Here is an 18785-nt window from a genome sequence, read left to right on the forward strand (position 1 = left end):
CTGTACTTCTTCCAAGACAGCTTTGTTTGTTCTTCTGGCAGTCCATAGTATATTCAATATTCCTCACCAACACCATAATTTAAAGGCATCAATTCTTCTTCGGTCTTATGTATTGTCCAGTTTTTACATGCATTATGACCTTGAGCAAGCAACTTTGCCTCTAAAACCTCAGCTGTCTCATCTGTAAAATGGGAATGAAATCTAAACCAACAAAACAAAGTTGGCTGGGAAATATGACCTCTTGAAGTCCCTTCCATTCTAGAATCAATCAACCAAGCAGCAAATATTTTTAAGATCTAACAGGAGGTAATGGCATACCTAGCCAAAAGCAATTCAAACAAATAAAGGGCTCATTTTTCTCTCATAGCAAGAATTCAGGAGGTAGACACAGAGATTGCCAGTAGTTCAATGGTTTAATGATGACATGAAGGACATGAGCAACTCTATCCTTTCATTTCACCATATTATTGTTGGCTTTTTGTCCATATGGTTGTTGCCTCATGGTGGTAAGATGGCTTCTACGACCCCAGGTGTCCCATCCTTGTCAATATTCCATTTCAAACTTTTTAATACCAGCCATGTGATGAGGTGCTTCGGTTTTGCAACCTTGCTAAATACACTTATTAACTCTAATAGATATTTTTGTAGGTTCCTTAGTATTTTCCATGTAAAAAAATCAAGTTGTCTCAAATAAAAAGTTTTACTTCTTCCTCTCCAATATTTATGCCTTGTATTTTTTTTTTTTTTCCTTGTCCTATGGCACTAGCTAGGGCCTCCATTATCATGTGGAATACAAGCAATGGGAGGAGACATCCCTGACTTTTCCCAATATTAGGAGGGAAACATTCCATACATCATAATTTATTATGCTGTTAGCTGTAATTCTTTTGTAGTTGTTCTATCAAACTGAGGAACATCCTTTTTTTTAGAGTTGACGAGTGGTTTTGTTTTGTTTTTTAATCATGAATGAGTGGGTGTTGAATTTTGTCAAATACTTTTTCTACATCTTTTGAGATATCATATGAATTTTCTCCTTTTTACTGTTTATGTAGTGAATGACATTGATTAATTTCAAATGTTAGACTAAGCTTGGGTCCTCCAAAAAATCTCATTTGGTCATGTTATCTCAGATATTGCTGTATTTAATATGCTAATACTGTGTTAAGGATTTTTACATCTATGTTCATAAGGAATATTGGTTTGCAATTTTCTTTCCTTGTAATGTCTTGGTATTAGGATTATGCTGGTCTTATGGAAACCATGGTGGTGTAGTTGTTAAGTGCTACAGCTGCTAACCAAAGGGTCAGCAGTTTGAATCTACCTGGAGCTCTTTGGAAACTCTATGGGGCAGTTCTACTCTGTCCTATAGGGTCACTATGAGTCGGAATCGGCTCGATGGCAATGGCAACAGGTTTGGATTGAATGAGTTAGGAAGTGCTTCCCCCCCCTTTTCTATTTGTCTGAAAGAGTTTGTGTAAGATTGGTATTATTTCTTTCTTAAATGGTTGTTAAGATGTACTGGTAAAACTATCTGGGCCTGGAATTTTCTTTGGGGACCTTAAAAGACATAAGGCTATTTACATGTTGCATTTTTCCCTGTGTCCTTTTTGGAAGTTGTGTTTTTCAAATAATTTTTTCATTTCATCTAGATTATTAAAATTATCAGCATAAAGATGTTCATAATTTTTTATTGTTCTTTTAATGTCTGTAGGATCTATAAGGATGTCTCTCTTATACTCTTTATACTTGTCTTTGTATTCTTGATACAAATTCTTAATTATTTGTATTTTCTTTCTTTTTTCCTGATCAGTATTGTTAGGATTTGTCTCATTTGGTCATGCTATCTGATTCTTTTTAGGTATTGCTGTATTTGATGTGTCAGTATTTTGTTAAGGATTTTTACATTCCTGTTCATAAGGAATGTTTTGAGGTGCTGAATTTTCATTATCATTCTGTTTAAAATGTTTTGTAATGCTCTTAGGCCTGAGTTTGGCATAAAGTAAGTGCTCAGTGATACCTCTTGATAACTTGATTTTTTGTTTCCCTTGAGTCTTAGTTTCCTAGTGCTGCTATATTAGAAATACTACAGATGAGTGTCATTAAAAAACAAATTCGTTTTCTTACAGTTCTGGAAGTTAAGAGTCCAAGTCAGGGCCTTAGCTGTGTCAATTTCTTCCTTACAGGTAGTTCTAGGAGTTTTTTGGTTCTTTGGTTCCTTGGCTTAAGGAACATAAGCCCCCTCATATGTGTGCATGCATGCGTGTGTGTGTGCGCGCATGCGTGTATCTTTGTATCTATCTGTTCTTTTTATAATTCAGGAGTGATTAGATTTAGAACCTACCCTACTTGGGTATGATCTAGTTAACATAACTAAGAAAACTCCATGTCTAAACAGGATTACATCCATAGGTGTAGAGGTTAAGATTCCAACACATATTTTGGCGGGATACAATTTAATCCATAACATCTTGTTATGAGTGACAGTAGGCTGATAGAGCATTCTGACAGCTGTGCTCCTTCCTTTTCTGAGACTCTACATTTGCTGTTTCCGCTGCCTGAAATGCTACTCCTTCCTATAGGCCCAGACTTCATCCTTCTCCTACTTAATTCCTATTCACCCTGCAGGTATGACCTCAAGCATCACTTCCTCGAAGAAACCTCCCGACTCCCCAGATGAAGTCAGTTCCATGCTACCTGTTTTCATACCTTCCTACATTTTTCTTTCCTAGCTCTTATCAGATAATTGTTATATATGAATTACCAGGAAATAGTGATGGTATAATATGTGCTAATCTGGCATTTTAGTATAGGCGTCCTGAAGAGAGACTGTCATAATCCAAGCCAGTATCTCAAATGGAAGGATTTGTAACCTCAGGTAATTTTGAGGGAACCTGGCCCTAAAATCATAGCATGTTTGTGGCCACCTATTTCAATACCTCCAAGGGTGGCCACAGTATATGTCACAGGGTTTTCTAATGTGTAAATTATACAAACTGGTAACATTTTATAGCAACAGATTGCCAAAACAGAGCACTGAAGTATGAGTCAAAAAGATTCCTTCTACTTCCCCTTTCCCCCTTATCTCCAGGGGATCTTGGGCAAGCCACTTGATTTTTCTGTGTTCCGCATTCCTTAACGTAAAAGGAGGTGGCTAAGACTAGATAATTTCTACAGCCTTTTTGGCTTTAACATTCTGTGGCTTTATGATTCTAAGGTAGGCAACATTAAAATGTCAGTATCTACTTCTAAAACACAAGTCTCCCTGGTCATGGCTAGCCTTCTTCCATGAACACTATCTGAATCCAGGGATGAAACATTACCATGAGAAGGAGGTAACCCAAGCTAGTGCTTGACCAAGAAGGATTCTGCCTTAAAATTTATAACTAGTAGTTCTGTCCAAACTTGTTTTACGTAAGAAAGGGATGGAGTAGGAGGTTCCCGGACTCTCATTTTTAAAAAGGTTTTGAAGTGGCTAGCTGGCTGACGACTTCATATCTCTGGGTTGAGTATATTTATCTGTATGAAAGAGGGAAAAAAGGAAGGAATCCATGATTCCCAAGGTCTCTTCCAGCTCTAACATGCTAAGGCTCTGTGACTTCAAGGCAGTTTACTACTAGGGGGAGGGGCCTTGAGCTAAGTACAGGTCATCGGGATTAATCTTAGGAACTGTGCCCTTCAACTTACTATTTATTCTCACACTCACTGTGTGTCTTGGGGGTAAGGGCCTTCCTGAGAATAGGCTCTAGAAACCAAACCCACTGCCATCCAGTCCATTCAGACTCCTAGCGACCCTATAGGACAGAGCAGAACTGCACCATAGGGTTTCCAAGGATGTAATCTTTAAGGAAGCAGATTGCCACATCTGTCTCCCGTGGAGCCACTGGTGGGTTCCAATCCGACCTTTGGGTTAGCAGTCGAGCACTTTAACCACTGCGCTACCAGGGCTCCTTATAAAAGGCTCTAATGTATGCAAATTTTGGCAAGGAAGAAATCCTGGCTACATCTGACTAATTATGTGGACTTTAGGAAAGTCACTGAATGAGTTTGAGCCTTAGTTGCCCCATCTGTAAAACAGGGATAAAACCAAAAAAAAAAACCAAACTGGTTGCCCCTCTGGTTGACTCACGCTCATAGCAACCTATAGGACAGGATGGAACTGCCTCATCCGGGGGCATCCCCAAGGGGAGGCTGGTGGATTCCAACTGCAGACCTTTAGTAGCTCTTAACCGCGTCACCAGGGCTCCAAAATAGAGATAGCTACTGGCAAAGGTGTAAACATTTCAAGAGCTGAGCAAAAATGCCCAGTTCTTGCTAAGTTTTCAAGGGTTGTTTCCTGTAATTGTTAGAAGCACACACAGACACAAAAAGATAAACTGGGATGTCGTAAGCAGATTGCGTGCAGTTACCAAGGCTGGCCTACAGCTAGATGGGCTATAACGGGGGTAACTGCGCCACAGGACGATGCCCTTTCGTGACACCACTTTCACATTCCCAGCCTAGAGTTACGTCCGCATCCAAATCCATTGCCGTCCAGTCCATTCTGACTCATAGCGGCCCCACAGGACACAGTAGAATTGCCCCTAGGGGTTTCCAAGGAGAGGCTGGCGGATTCGAACTGCCGATGTTTGAGTTAGCAGCCCAGCTCTTAACCACGAAGCCACCAGGGCTCTGATTGGACGGAAGAGCCTGACTCTTGGGAGGCCAATCATCCTGGCCCTGGCCCCGCCCCCGGCCCGGCCCCGCCCCTCGGCGTGCGCCCTCCCGCCGGCTGCGTGCGCGTTCCGGGCGCCGACGGTGACGCGACAGCCGGGGGCCGGGCGGGGCTGCGGCTCCGGGGTAGGGAGGAGCCTCTAGAGAGCCGGTCAGCGTTGCCGCCGCCGCCGCTTCGCCGCAGCAGCCGTGATGCTCCCCGCTCGCCGTCCCCCGCTCCCCGGAGCCCCGGCCGCCGTGTCGGGCGCAGCCGAGCAGGTGAGATCGGCCTCCCCGACGCGGCTGAAGGGAGGGCGGGATGCCGGAGCGGCCGGCCTGGTGGGGAAGTCGGAGCGAGGGGACCCAGAGGGCGGCGAGCGGGCCGCGGGACGAGTCCCTGTGCCCCGGCGCCCGAGAGCTCGCCCAGAGCCCTCCCCGCGGCTGCCGGCGGCTTTCCCCGCGGCGGTTCCCGGCCGCTGCCAGCCCGGCCCTGCGGACCGTCCCCCGACGGCCGGCAGCAGCTGCCCCTGCGGCGCGGACACATCCGGGTGCCCCGCGGCCGGCGACGGCGACCCTGCGTGGCAGGTGCTCTCCCCGCGCCTGGCAGGGAAGCCTCGGCAGTCGGGCTGTGGCGCCCCCTCTGTGACCACGCCGCCCTTACGCCTCGCGCGCAGCAGGCGGACCCGGCACACGCTGGGGAGGGACCTGCAAGGGACAGGGCGTGTTTCACCGAGGATCCAGTTGGGCTTCTTGCAACATGTACACGTCCAGCGTCATTTTTGCTTTGCTCTGCGTTTGCTGAATTTCGTACCTTAGATTTCTCCTTGGGAAAATAGAGCTAATTGCGCGATAAAGTGATGGTGCAGAGCAGTTAGTGTTCCTCAAACTTGACTAATGTATGGGCACCTTTTAAAGGGACACTTCTCGCATTCTCAAGAATATGTTCCAGAACCTACTGGGGACCCAGTTGAATGAACACTGGGACAGAACATTTGTAGAGAATGACATTTATCACTAAGAAGGAAAAGAAACGCTTTACAGTCCAGGAACTTCCATGCTAGAAGGTAAACTAGAAATTATTAAAGGATTCTTAACCAGAGACTCAGATCCCCACTTTAATTTCACATTGCAGTCTTTATCGTGTTCTGCTTTGTGTAATGAAAACACCAAATTGCCTAGCCTTAGGGAGACCTGAAAGAATAATATTCTTTGGGTTATCTTATGTTTGATATTGTCTTTGTATTAGGTTTGCTAATTCTGTTTGACACATTAGCAGAATTATAAAATGGAATACTAATTTTTATAAAGGTATCATTTCTGTGTTTACCTAACATTGATTTACCACCGCTTATGTTGCATGTTGAATTTATGGCTTAAAATCTTCTAGCCCTAATAGGGAATACTTAGTCCTTCAGTGTATAGTCTGGAAAGAAGAAGCAAAAATAAAAGTTGATCTAAAAATTTATATTCTCTCCGTATTTATGTACTATGTTTATTTAGAATAGACTGCTAACAAAGCAAATTCGGAGTGTGACGAAGACCTGTGCCTTGAAAGAAGTGTAATACTGAGAGCAGGACGTGCCAGTTAGGAGGAAGTGGCATTAGTAAAGACCAGAAGCAAGAATAGGAACAGCTTGTGTTGTGTGGGGAAGAAGAAAAAGGCACGCCTCACCGGAGCAGAGTGGATGTTATCTGACGGTGGAGAACATGTTGGTGAAATAAAGTGGGACCAGTTGATGGGAGGATTTAGGTGCCATGCAGGGAAGTTGGTGTTCATCCATAGGCTTCCAGAAGATTCTTGAACTGGTTATATTTTGAAAGCAGTGTTTTACAAAGAGGAATCAGTTCACATTGAAGGCAGAAGGTAGTGATGTCTGCTGCAGTCACTTTAGATATGCAGAATATTTGAGGAAAAATGAACAGGATTTGGCAAATGATGAGTTGACACAAGGAGAAGTGGGAATCAAAGTTGAGGATACGGTGAACGCAGTTAATGATGATAACATTCTCATAAGTGGAAAATTTGGAAAGCGGTATTAGTTTGTGACAAAAGATTGTAATCCCAAATGTTCATCACAGATGAATGGATAAACAAAATGTGGTAAATACATACAATGAGATATTCAGCCATAAGGAGAAATGAAGTTCTGATACATGGTACAACACAAATGAGCCTTGAAAACATTATGCTGAGTGAAGCAAGTCAGACACAGAAGGACAAATATTGTATGATGCTGCTTATATGAAATATTTAAAATAGGCAAGTGCAGAGACCAAAGTTTATTAGTGGTTACAGGGGTAGATGGGAGGGGGAAATGGGGAGGTATTGCTTAAAAGGATACTGAGTTTCTGTGAAGAGTGATGAAAAAAATTGGAAACGGATGAGGGTGATGGTTGTACAACATGGTGAATGTAATTAATGTCACTGAATTGTACATGTTGAAATGGCAAATGTTTTGTTATATATATTTCCCCATAGTAAAAGTTAGAAAAAAAAATGTAACTGCACACTTAATTGAGTTTGCAGTGGCAGGGCTCCAGGAAGCACAGGATATGGGATTAGAACTTGAGGGAAATTGCAGAGGTAGTGTAGGAAAAGTGTGATCAGAAAAAGACCACTTAAAATGAGGACCAGAGTATTGTAAATGAATAGTGAGAGGTGGGAAGCAGTTTGATTAGGACTTGATCTTGACAAATGAAATTTTAAAAATTTAAATAAATATTGAAGAAAATGTAGATCATAAATGCATTCATCTTAAAACAGAATGAATCAAGTATGTTTTCCTGTAACTTTTTCCCACAACTGAGTGTTAGTGTCACCCAGCGTCCTTCACTTTGGACTCTTTCTCTCATAAAGAGACCTTTCTTTTCTTATTCAGAGATCTAGCTTGTCCAGAGTCTCATTGGTTTATTTGTCTGTGGTTTTGTTTGTGATTGGACAGTTTGCAAATGTTTCTTTTATCGCATCCTGTGTTTTCCACCAAAGGACCTATTTCACTTTGCCCTCGCAGAGAAAGCTTGATTGACTGGTGTCCTGAGAATATGCAGGCGTGCCAACACATGGACTCAAGGGAGAGGTTCATCCCACAGATGCAGAGCACTGCAGGGCGTTTCAGTGATCTGCATCTTGTTTTTAGTGTGGTTGAAACACAGAGCACATATAGCAATCTGTCAGGGGATGAGACTACAGAACTTTCTGGAGCAATGTCAGTCGTCTATATTTGTGCTAATACAGAGGCTGTATGTGGCTGATGAACACTGGAAATGTGGCTAGTGCAACTGAGGAACAGATTTTTTTATTTTATTTAGTTTTAATAAATAACTTTAATTAGTTTAAATGGCCACAAATGGCAAGTGGCCATCATATTGAACAGTGCAGGACTAGATCATGAAGGGTCTCCTGTACCATCCTAAGGAGCTAGGACTTTTCCTAAATGAGAGAGAGAAGTTAGGGAATGGGGATGTCATGATTCCTGTTTGTTTTGGAAGGATCACTCTAGTGTAGAGGTTCTTTACCTTTTTGGGTCCCAGAACTCTGAAACTTGAATGGGATTGACCAGGAAGAGTGGGGAAAGTTAGAAGAGAAGGGAATCACAATAGAAATTTTTAATCCCAGCTCTGTCATTTATTAGCTATTTGACCTTGGTAAGTTATTTAACTTCTCTGCCTCATCTGCAAAATGTTATGATAATGGCACCCACCCTCTAGGCTGTTATGAGGAATAAATATTTGGAACAGGGCCTGTCACATCATGTAAGTATGTAATAAATAAGTAAATGCTAAGGAGAAAAAAAATAAAGCAAGGATGAGAGATGAGGGAAAGGAGAGCTTGCAGTTATAGATCGGGTGGCCAGGGAAGGCCTCACTAAGAAAGTAACATGAGTAAAAGGCCCGAAGGAAGTGAGACAGTACACTGTACAGTTGATTTCCAAGCAGGTTCGGAGAACACCTGGCATGTTTGAAGACAGTGAGAAAGCCAGTGTGGCTGGAGTGGAGGAATAGGGGAAGTGTAATGAAAGATGACTTTAGAGTGGTTAACAGGTGGCCAGATCCTGTAGGACTTTGTAGGTCTTAGTAAAGACTTTGGCTTTATCTTAAGTGAGCTGGGAGCCATCGGAGGGTTTTTAGTACAAGAGCGACGTTATCATGGACCTGGGGGGTTCGGGGGGTGGCGAGTGTATCAACTTCAGGGAAGAATCTGTGCCGAGTCACTGGGTTGAGACTGCAGGTAGGATACTAGTTAGGCTGCTATTCTGTGAAACTAGGCAAGAGATAGGATGTAAGACCCTGACCCCAAGCAGAGGCAGTAAAGAGGAGGCAGATTTTAGATAAACTGTGGACAAAGAAATTAAAGGAATTGGTAAGAAATTGAATCTGGAAGGTGGAAAGAAAGGTGGGACTCAGGCACTGATTCCTTGGTTTCTGGTTTGAGCAGCTTGGTGGAATTGAGATTGGGACTATAGGAGGAGGAGCAGGTTGAGAGAAAAGGGAGTGAAGATTACAGCTGAAGAGTTCACATTTAGAATTTTTTTTCAAGGTCCTGACTGGGTGTAGGAGCCCTAGTGGCTCAGTGGTTGAGAGCTCGGCTGCTAACCAAAAGGTCAGCTGTTGGAATCCACCAGCCGCTCCTTGGAAACCCTATGGGGAAGTTCTGCTCTGTCCTAAAGGGTTGCTGTGAGTCAAAAGTGACTTGACAGCAATCGGTTTTGTTTTGTTTTTTTTGGTATGACATTCAGATAAAAAGATCTAGTGGGCAGTTGAAGGTAATATATCTATAGCTCAGAAAAGAAGCCTGGGGTAGAGAAAAAAAATTGAGTTATTTGGCATTTGAAACAATATAATATGATTGAACAGAAAGAGTAAGTTAGAAGAGAATAGAGTTACAGCGGACGGAACCTTTAGGAATGGAAGTGTAGCTGGGATGGGCAGAGAAGGAAGAAACTTGAAGGATCCTGAGAGTTGTTTAAGAGCTAAGAAACAGAGTAGACAAGACAGTATCTTGAGAGGCCAAGAATGGATACAGTAGTGCCAACAGATCAAGAATGATAAAGACTAAAAAAAAGTCCTTTGGATCTGGCTATCTTCTCTGTGATTTGAGGTCTGGGTGCTAGAGGAGTGCTGATAATGATCAAAGCAAGGAGATCTAAGTGGGAACATAGTATCTTGCATGGTTCAGAAACTGAAGTGGGAACATAGTATCTTACATGGTTCCTTGTACGTAAAAGGGAGATCTAGTAGATATTATTTATCAAGTAAATGGGTATTTCAAATTCTCCTTCAGTTCATCTGTCTCCCTGTCTCCTGCCCCCACACAAATCTTCCATAACATTCAGTACCATAAAGTGCTTAAGATCTATTTGATGACCTTTCAGGTAGACAGTACTGTCTGAGCCCTGGCAGCCCAGTGGCTAAGAGCTCTTGATTTAGGCCTGTATCTCTAGCAGCAACAGTTTCAGTGCGAGAATTAGATACTAGATTATGTGTCATTGGATTTCAGCAAGCGGCTGATAAAGAACAGTTTTCTTCAATTGTGTCATCTTTGTGATTTTTCTCACTTCTGGAACAGGACGGCTCTAACTCTGCGAGGACTCCGTTGCTTCTGTAACTGTGTGCGAGAAGGACTGACTCCGAGAACACAGCCTGATTCTGATCTGTCAGTATGGGGAGGTGAGTGGTGGTACCTAATCACTGGCACTGTGTGAAACCTCAGATTCTGGCGCCACAGGAACAGGTCTTGAGGAGGGAAGAATCTAAGTCTCAGGTGAACAGTCACAGAAACAGATCTTGAGAGGAAAAAAAAAATCTGAGCCCCAAGTGAACAGTTTTAGAAGTTGCGCTACACTTCTGTTTGACACCTTTATTCTTGCAAGGCCCGGTGGGGTACCTGTCATAGAAAGAAAGTGATGGTGCAAGGTGAATTATTCTGGGATTAATGTAGTTTGCAGTAAGGGGCGTGGATGCTGGAATCTGAGAGGTGGTTGTATTAAGCACATGATAACTGTCTGTAAGCCTCTGCGGTGTGGGGAGGGGGATGATGAATGCTATGGATTGACTCAAGAACACAAATGGAGAGTAGAAGCTGCAAGTGGCAAATTTCATTGGGTTAGCAGGATACCTTCCCCTTCAGTGAGATATTTTGGTCCACATAGCCCTCTTTAAGGGGAAGAGTGTAGAAATGAACTGTAATACAATAAAATACATCCCAAAGGCATTGAGGTTTTTTTAAAGCCTATTGATAAGTTTCAGAAAGAGCCTTTCATCCCTCATATAAACTGAAAAGTTCCCGTTTATTTGCAAAAATGCCTAATAGGAATATTCCTAAAAACACTAGGCATACAGAGCTTATTTATTGACTTCGTTGTGGGAATGTTGTTAAAGATAGTATTTTTTCCCATTTCTCGGTTATCTGGGAGAAATTTGTCTTGGAATTCAGTGTTAAGAAAATCTTGTTCCTCCTGAGCTATTGATAAGCTTTTAATTTAATGTTTTAGCCACTAGGCTGCTCAGGCAGATTTGCAGGCCTGCCTCACAGTATGCATTTCTGTAATAAGTTTCCCTTTGGTTTCAACATCCTTAAACCTGGTTTTGTTATTGGTGTATATAGTTACCTTATTGAACTTATCCTTGTAAGCTTTCTCTGACCCTTTTTAAACAAAACAGGGTACAAATAAAAATCTACATAATATTCTCCAAAAAGAGGAAGACACCCAAGTGCTGTAAACCATAAGGGCTTAATGTTCATATAATTTTATATTAATGGGCTCTGTAGCAAAATAGCAATATGGAAGATACTGGTATACAGATGTCTGCAGGCAGGGAAGTCGGGATAGTTGAAGCCGAATACCTTACTATAGAGTCATTTCAGGTAAGCGGCCTCTTTGGAGCAGATACCTTTAAATTCTGTGTTTCTAATTTCAGGTTCGGCATCTCCTGCCTTTTACCTGCTTCCTGGCATTTTAGTATCTCTCCAATGGGGTGTCTTCGAATCCTGAATACCAATTTACGCCAGATTATTGTCATCAGCATCCTGGCTGCTACTGTTTCAGTTTTATACTTTTCTGTTGTCATAATCCGAAATAAGTATGGGCGGCTATCCAGAGACAAGAAGTTTCAAAGGTAAGAGGTAAAAAAAAAAATTTGTTTTCTACATCCCTTCATTTCGTGGCTTCAAGCCTTTTGGGTCAGGTTGGAATTTGAGGAGCATGTGACTATAGGAACTAAGTTCAGTACTAAGTACAGAATGGCATGAAAAATAAACTGCTTGAAACTTGTTAGCTGCTAACTGTCAAATCCACATCATAAAAGGCCCTCCAATAATTATTTAAAAAGGAATTTCTCCTGTAGTATCTTTTAAGCTGATTTTAGAGTTAATGTTGATAGTTTGGAAATATGAAGTTTTGTGTCTCAGAACTTGTTTGAACTTCTTTAAAAGAATATTGAGTGTATATCTGATTTAAATGGTCTTTATCACCATCACTTATTTTCTTTTAATTCTTCAATCATTTGGCAATTGTAAAAATGTTACAGTGGTGCTGTTGTCACACAGCTTAGAACCACTGGGGTGGCGTTTGTTTATTGTATCGTCTGTATTAGGTGTAGGATGATATTCTGTGTCTAAATAAATGTGTTTGTTTTTCTAAACAAGGTACTTGGCACGAGTTACTGACATCGAAGCTACAGATACCAATAACCCCAACGTGAACTACGGTATCGTGGTGGACTGCGGCAGCAGTGGGTCTCGAATATTTGTCTATTGCTGGCCAAGGCATAATGGCAATCCTCATGATCTGCTGGATATTAGACAAATGAGGGATAAAAGCCGAAAGCCAGTGGTTATGAAAATAAAACCTGGTATGTGAATGATAAATATCTGATTGGTTACTGGGATCTGTCCTTTTAATCTCTGTGACATATATATATATATATATTCCAAAAAATTCAAGGTATTTATTTTCTAAAATACTAGAGGATATTGATCAATAATAATCATAGCTTATTATTCCCCATTTCCAAAATGTAAGTAAAAAGAATATTCAGTTTTAACACATTAAAATACCCATCCTCATAAAAAGATTCCTAATCAATGCCACCACTTGAGTTCTGTCCATTTTTCATTGAATAATTCAGACCCCACTTCCTTCTTCAGATAACCCTCAACAACTTAATTTTTTTTTTTGGGTGTTTAGGCAGCTGTGGCACCAGCATATTACTCAGGAAATTTAAAATCTTGAGCTCATTCTTCAGGTTAAAAAGAGAGAACCTAATCTGAGTCTATATACAAGTGTTATTCTAACATCAGAGTACACTTCCATGAATTATGGTCAGTTTTTCTTTCTCAGTCTTAAACAAAACCAAACCTGTTGCTGTCAAGTCGATTCCGACTCCTAGCAACCCTATAGACAGAGTAGAATTGCCCCATAGAGTTTCCAAGGAGCGCCTGGCAAATTCGAACTGCTGACCCTTTGTTTAGCAGCCGTAGCACTTAGCCACTACGCCACCAGGGTTTTCTTCTAAGTCTTAGTGAATAAATATTTTTAATTTTTACTGAGCATTAGAAAACCAGTTTTCTATTTCCTACCCCCTTAGATTTTTATGCATTTTTAATCTGGAAACATTTTTAAGATTAAAGTAATATTAGTCAAATAAGAAAATTCACCAAAAAACTAAAAAGTAGAACTAGAAAGCACTCAGAAAATGCTGAACCCTTGCATTTCATCTCGCTGCACATACCAGGCTCCATCAGTGGTTAAACTGCCCTCACGGAATAAGATGAAAACTTTCATCCCTTGGAAATGTCCGTTTAACCCAAAAGGACCGCTACAACATCATTGCAGTGTGGATAGCAGATTCTTACTAAAATTAAGCTGAACATAGTGTGATACTCCGGAATGTTGGAAATGGAAATTCAAATACCTTTTTATAGCGCTCCCTGTCCTGAAGCGTGAACTCCCATGCATAGCATTATAGCAAGGTTTCAGTAATTTCCTTATTGACTAGGGTCAGTCTAGCGTTGGGCTTGATATCCATTGAATTAGGATGTGTCCATTTTCTGCCGATTCAAATAATCCTTCTGGGTTGTAATTTATTAATCTATGAAATAAGAAAATTTTTAACTTCTGGAAATATTCATTCACTTATATACTCATTCTAACAAATATTTATTGAGCACCTGCTATTTGCCATATACTATGCTAGGTGCTGGGGATATAAATTTGAACAAGACACAGGTTGTGCCCTCATGAAACTTCCAGTTGTAATGAGACAGGCAAGTAAGTAGGCAGTTTAGATATGGTGAAATGAGTGCTACACCTAGAATTAGAGGTAAGGATGGAATGTAACAGGAGTGCTTAGGAGAAGTACTTGACTAATCTTCAGGTTTTTGTTAGGGAAGACTTCCGTGGAGGCAGTAGCCCAGAGGATGAGTAAGAGTTAGCCAGGTGAAGAGCAGTGGGAAGTGGGGAGGTAGACAAAGAACAGACCATTCCCAGAGGAGGTGCAAAGGCCCTAGGGCCAGAGTATGATGCATTATAGAAATGTTAGTTCAGTATAGCAGAAAGCTGGATGGAAGAAGCCTAGGAAGATATAAGGTGGGGTGGGTATGCTATTCTGAAGAATTGAGCTTTATTTGGAGGACACTGAGGAGCCACAAAAGGATTTTAAACTAGGAAAAGATACAATTTAGGTAGGGAGCTGTGGGGGCATGGCCAAGGCTGGAGGGTAGGAAGGTAGCAGGCTGGCAGAGTGGTGGTGTCTGGAAGAGGTGAGGAGAAGTAAAACAAAGTGTAAGAAAGCAAGGAGAGGCAATCTGTGAAGCTCAGAATGTGTGTTGGAGTGAGGGAGAGGGATTTTATCTAGGGTACTGGCTTGGAGCACTGGGTGGCCAGTAACGGTGGTCATTGAGGTAGGTAACAACAGTAAGAGCAGGTTTATAGTGGAAGTTGAGATCAGATTTGAATGTGTTAAGTTTCAGGTGCCTGTGAGAACAACTGCATGGAGATGTCAAGTGGACAGAGGTTAGGGAAGAGACGTGGATTGCTGGTGATTTGGAGGTCAGCAACGTAGATGGTGATGGCAGCCATGAGAGTGGCAGCCTAAGGTCACTGGGGACATGTTTCGTGAGGACAAGAATGATCTTATTTGCAGTTGATCCCAAGTGCCTGGCACATGTTAGGTGCTCAGTCGTTTTTTGATGATTGAGAAGAGAGCATAGGACTGAACACTTAACACTATCAACACTTAAGGTAGAGAAGCTTTGGAAAGAGTTGCCAGAGGGATAGGGAAGAACTAAGGGAGCATGATGCAGAGTTCGTATTTCTCTCAAATGAGCCACACTGAAGAAATATAACTTGTCGGCTAAACTACCTACTTGTTAACCAAAGTGTCCTGTTTCTCTAGGCATTTCAGAATTTGCTACCTTTCCAGAGAAAGTCAGCGATTACATTTCTCCACTCCTGAACTTTGCTGCAGAGCACGTGCCACGGGCAAAACACAAAGAGACCCCACTCTACATTCTCTGCACGGCTGGGATGAGAATCCTTCCTGAGAGGTGATCCCCCACCTGAGGGTGGGCCCATGCTCATCTTCTTCTTGTTTGAGAAAGAAAACATCAGCAATTCAAATCAGGATTAGTGCCAGAAATATTTCCTTTTGCCAGAACCCACCAAATATCTTTCAGTGTATTTATTTATGATTACAAATAGTAAACTATAAAGTTCTCCTTAAAAAAAAAAAAGTTTTAAAAATTATTTTAAAAGCTTTCATTAAAAGAATACTTGGAGTTTCACATCCTAACCAGTTGCTGTCAAGTTGGTTCTGACTCATGGCGACCCCATGTGTGCAGAATGGAACTGATCCATAGGGCTTTCAAGGCTGTGACCCCTCAGAAGCAGATTGCCAGGCCTGTCTTCTGAGGTGCTTCTGGGTGGGTTTGAACTATCAACATTTCAGCTAGTAGTTGAGCGTGTAATCGCTTGTGCTACCTAGGGACTCCATACCAGGAGTCATATATTCATACAATTTGTTCATTTTGAAAATTCTTTCCCCAAATGCACAGTTTTTTCAATGAATTGCTTTGGTTTTAAAATTAACTATTTCGCATAGGATATACCAGAGCTATAGTTATTGTTTTCCCTTTTTTTTTAAAAAAACAAAAATTCAGGATGTAATGTTTTGATAGTAAATTTCTGGATTGCTTTACAGTCAACAGAAGGCCATTCTGGAAGACCTTCTGACTGATATCCCTGTGCACTTTGACTTTCTGTTTTCTGACTCCCATGCAGAAGTAATTTCAGGGAAGCAAGAAGGTTGGTACATTGGTCTTCAACTTCAACATCAACTTAAAATTAGAAATTTAAGCTCTTCCTATTTTCCCCAGTGTACAACTCTATTACATTACTCTTAATATCTTAAAATTTGGGAAACCATAGTCTTGAAATATTATCATTTTTAAATGTCTAAATTAGTTTCTTACAAGTGGTCTTTGTTAACCTAACATTGAGCCATTTAAAAAATAATCTGTGGGGAAAGCAGGAGTTTTTGCTCAGGGCTCACTGAATTTCTGTTAATGGTGGTGGAATAATTTGAAAAAAGATAGCAAGAATGGTTGCACAACTTGAAGAATATGATCAGTGTCACTGAATCACATATGTAGAAACTGGATTGATGTATGTTTTGTTGTGTATATTTTTACCACAATTTATTTAAAAAATTGTCTTCATTAAATATAGGGTGCATATTTTGGACTCATTTTGATGGAAAAGATATGTGTTCTTTGCTAAGTTATACAGCTTTCTGGAGTTAAGATAATTATTGATATATTGGACCCTTCTGCTGATTTACTGCTAAGGGGGGGAATTCTTCCTGACTTTGATTCAGCATGCTGCTTTCTCCACAGTGTCCCTAGCTGGAAAAAAAAACTTCCTCCTCTTTTGAGCTGCCATGATACTTTTTCCATATCTTCCTTATGGCACCTAAGACTCAGTACCTCACATAGCAGCTGTGTACCTCACTTGTCTGTAAACAGTAAGCTAAGGAGTTAGAACTTGGCTCTATCCATCAGTTCGATAGCAAAGTATTGAATGGGTTGGAGTGGAAGAGTAGGAACAGGGAGATTGATTAGATGGACTGTTACTGCCTCTCTCTCTCTAACTGCTTAAATCAAAATGGCAATGAAAATGGGTAGAGATTGTGGTTTAGGAAATGTTGTAAAAGTAAAATCAGTCAGACTTGGCAACTGAGTGGATGTAGGAATAAAAGAGAGGAAAGAGTCAAAGAGGATTTGAGTTTTTAGAACTTTGCAGTTGGTAGGTTTAATTTCACAAAAAGCTAAAGCTCTGGTTTGAAACAACCCATAAACTTCAAAGGAAAACCAGCTCCTGGGGAATTGTATTTTCAACAAACGTAAATGGATATAAAACTATAAATATTAAAGTTGAAAGTTTTTGGAAAACCATTAGGAAAAAATAAATACATCAAGGCCAAACCCAAACTTGTTGCCGTCAAGTTGATTCTGACTCATAGCGACCCCATAGGACAGGGTAGAACTGCCCCCTAAGGTTTCCAAGGCTGTAATCTCTACAGAAGCACAGACTGCCACATCTTTTTCTCACTGAGTGACTGGTGGGTTCAAACCAGCAACCTTTTAGTTAGCAGCCAAAGGCTTTAACCACTGTACCACCAAGCCAAAAAACCAAACCTATTGCCATTGAGTTGATTTTCTGCTCACAGTGACCCTATGGAACCCCAGTGCTGTCGAGTCGATTCCGACTCCTAGTGACCCTGTAGGACAGAGTAGAACTGCCCCACAGAGTTTCCAAGGAGCGCCTGGTGGATTCAAACTGCAGACCCTTTGATTAGCAGCCATAGCACTTAACCACTAGACCACCAGGGTTTCCCAGCGACCCTATAGGAGGGAGTAAAACTGCCCCGTAGTCTTTCCAAGGCTAAGGAAGCAGATTGCCACATCTTTCTCCCATGGAGTGGCTGGTGGCTTTGAACTGCCAACCTTTTGGTTAGCAGCTAAGCGCTTAACCACTGTGTCACCAAACCAAACCCAAACCCACTGCCGTCGAGTTGATTCCGACTCGGCGACTGTGTCACCAGGGCTCCTTAAATATATCCATGAAAATGTGTTATTTCAGATGATGTCAGGTAGTAAAATAAACATGATGTGTACACAGACTGCATTCATAAGAGCTATAGAAGATATTTTAATTGTTAATTTTCTTATTTTCACCCTGTGAAATGTCTATAGGTGTGTATGCTTGGATTGGCATTAATTTTGTCCTTGGACGATTTGAGCATATTGAAGATGGTAAGTATGTTTCCAACTAATGTGTTTAACTGGAAATCATAGTTTTCCTGTTTAATCCAGAGGGTGAAATAGGAGGTAAATTTTGCGACACTGCTAAGTGGGTAGAAGTAGAGCAAGAGAACTGTTATTGAATGCAATTAAACAGGATTTTAGCTGAGAGGAGTAGGCCGAGTTTGCCTAAATATTCCTGAACTCTACCATGAAACAAGATGACTCTTCAGAAGGCCCCAGTTCTCTGAATTTGTTCTGTTGCAGTGAATGTTTCTTGTTTTCTCCAGATGATGAGGCAGTTGTGGAAGTTAACATCCCTGGTAGTGAAAGCAGCGAAGCCATTATCCGCAAAAGAACTGCGGGCATCCTCGACATGGGAGGCGTGTCCACTCAGATAGCGTACGAAGTCCCCAAAACTGTAAGCTTTGCCTCCTCACAGCAGGTTATTATCTGTACAGATTTTCTTCTGTTTTGCTTTGGTTTTCATTTAACATGTCTGCATCCATTTTTTTTGTTTTCTGAGTCTGACAACATCTTTACTGTGCTTGCTGAGGTGCCACCTTCTCAAGCCCGGAGACAGGAGACAGGAGGAAACCAAGGCAAACCTCAGCTAAGCAATTTGTGTTTGTTCAGTGAAATCAGCTGGTTGGTTTTCTGAGCTTCCAGTTTTTCTTTGGTATCTGTGTCAGTCATATGCTTGAACTTTTTTTTTTATCTTCTCTTCAGTCACTTCTTTTCTCAACAGTTATTGTAAAACTTAATAACATTAGATTTCTTAGGTATAATTGGGAAA

The 18785-nt window shown here is 41.3% G+C and overlaps 1 protein-coding gene across 4 annotated transcripts in view; it reads left to right on the forward strand.

Annotated features, from left to right (window-relative positions):
- The first annotated feature begins 4847 nt into the window (after positions 1-4847).
- The window catches only part of ENTPD4 (ectonucleoside triphosphate diphosphohydrolase 4), a 29768-nt gene continuing 15830 nt past the window's right edge, over positions 4848-18785 (forward strand). Inside the window, exons 1-8 of one of the 4 annotated variants that reach the window (XM_010592370.3) lie at positions 4848-4968; positions 10256-10356; positions 11608-11805; positions 12335-12540; positions 15085-15235; positions 15889-15992; positions 17942-18001; positions 18280-18434. In XM_010592370.3, coding sequence (XP_010590672.1) covers positions 10349-10356; positions 11608-11805; positions 12335-12540; positions 15085-15235; positions 15889-15992; positions 17942-18001; positions 18280-18434 — 882 coding nt within the window. In that variant the 5' untranslated portion in view covers positions 4848-4968; positions 10256-10348. Of the gene's footprint in view, positions 4969-5363; positions 5754-10255; positions 10357-11607; positions 11813-12334; positions 12541-15084; positions 15236-15888; positions 15993-17941; positions 18002-18279; positions 18435-18785 lie in introns of those variants that run through there. The other 3 variants (XM_010592371.3, XM_023551014.2, XM_064272686.1) reach the window with 3 other exon arrangements.

Source organism: Loxodonta africana, chromosome 19 (assembly GCF_030014295.1).
Source record: "Loxodonta africana isolate mLoxAfr1 chromosome 19, mLoxAfr1.hap2, whole genome shotgun sequence".
Classification (NCBI taxonomy): Eukaryota; Metazoa; Chordata; class Mammalia; order Proboscidea; family Elephantidae; genus Loxodonta; species Loxodonta africana.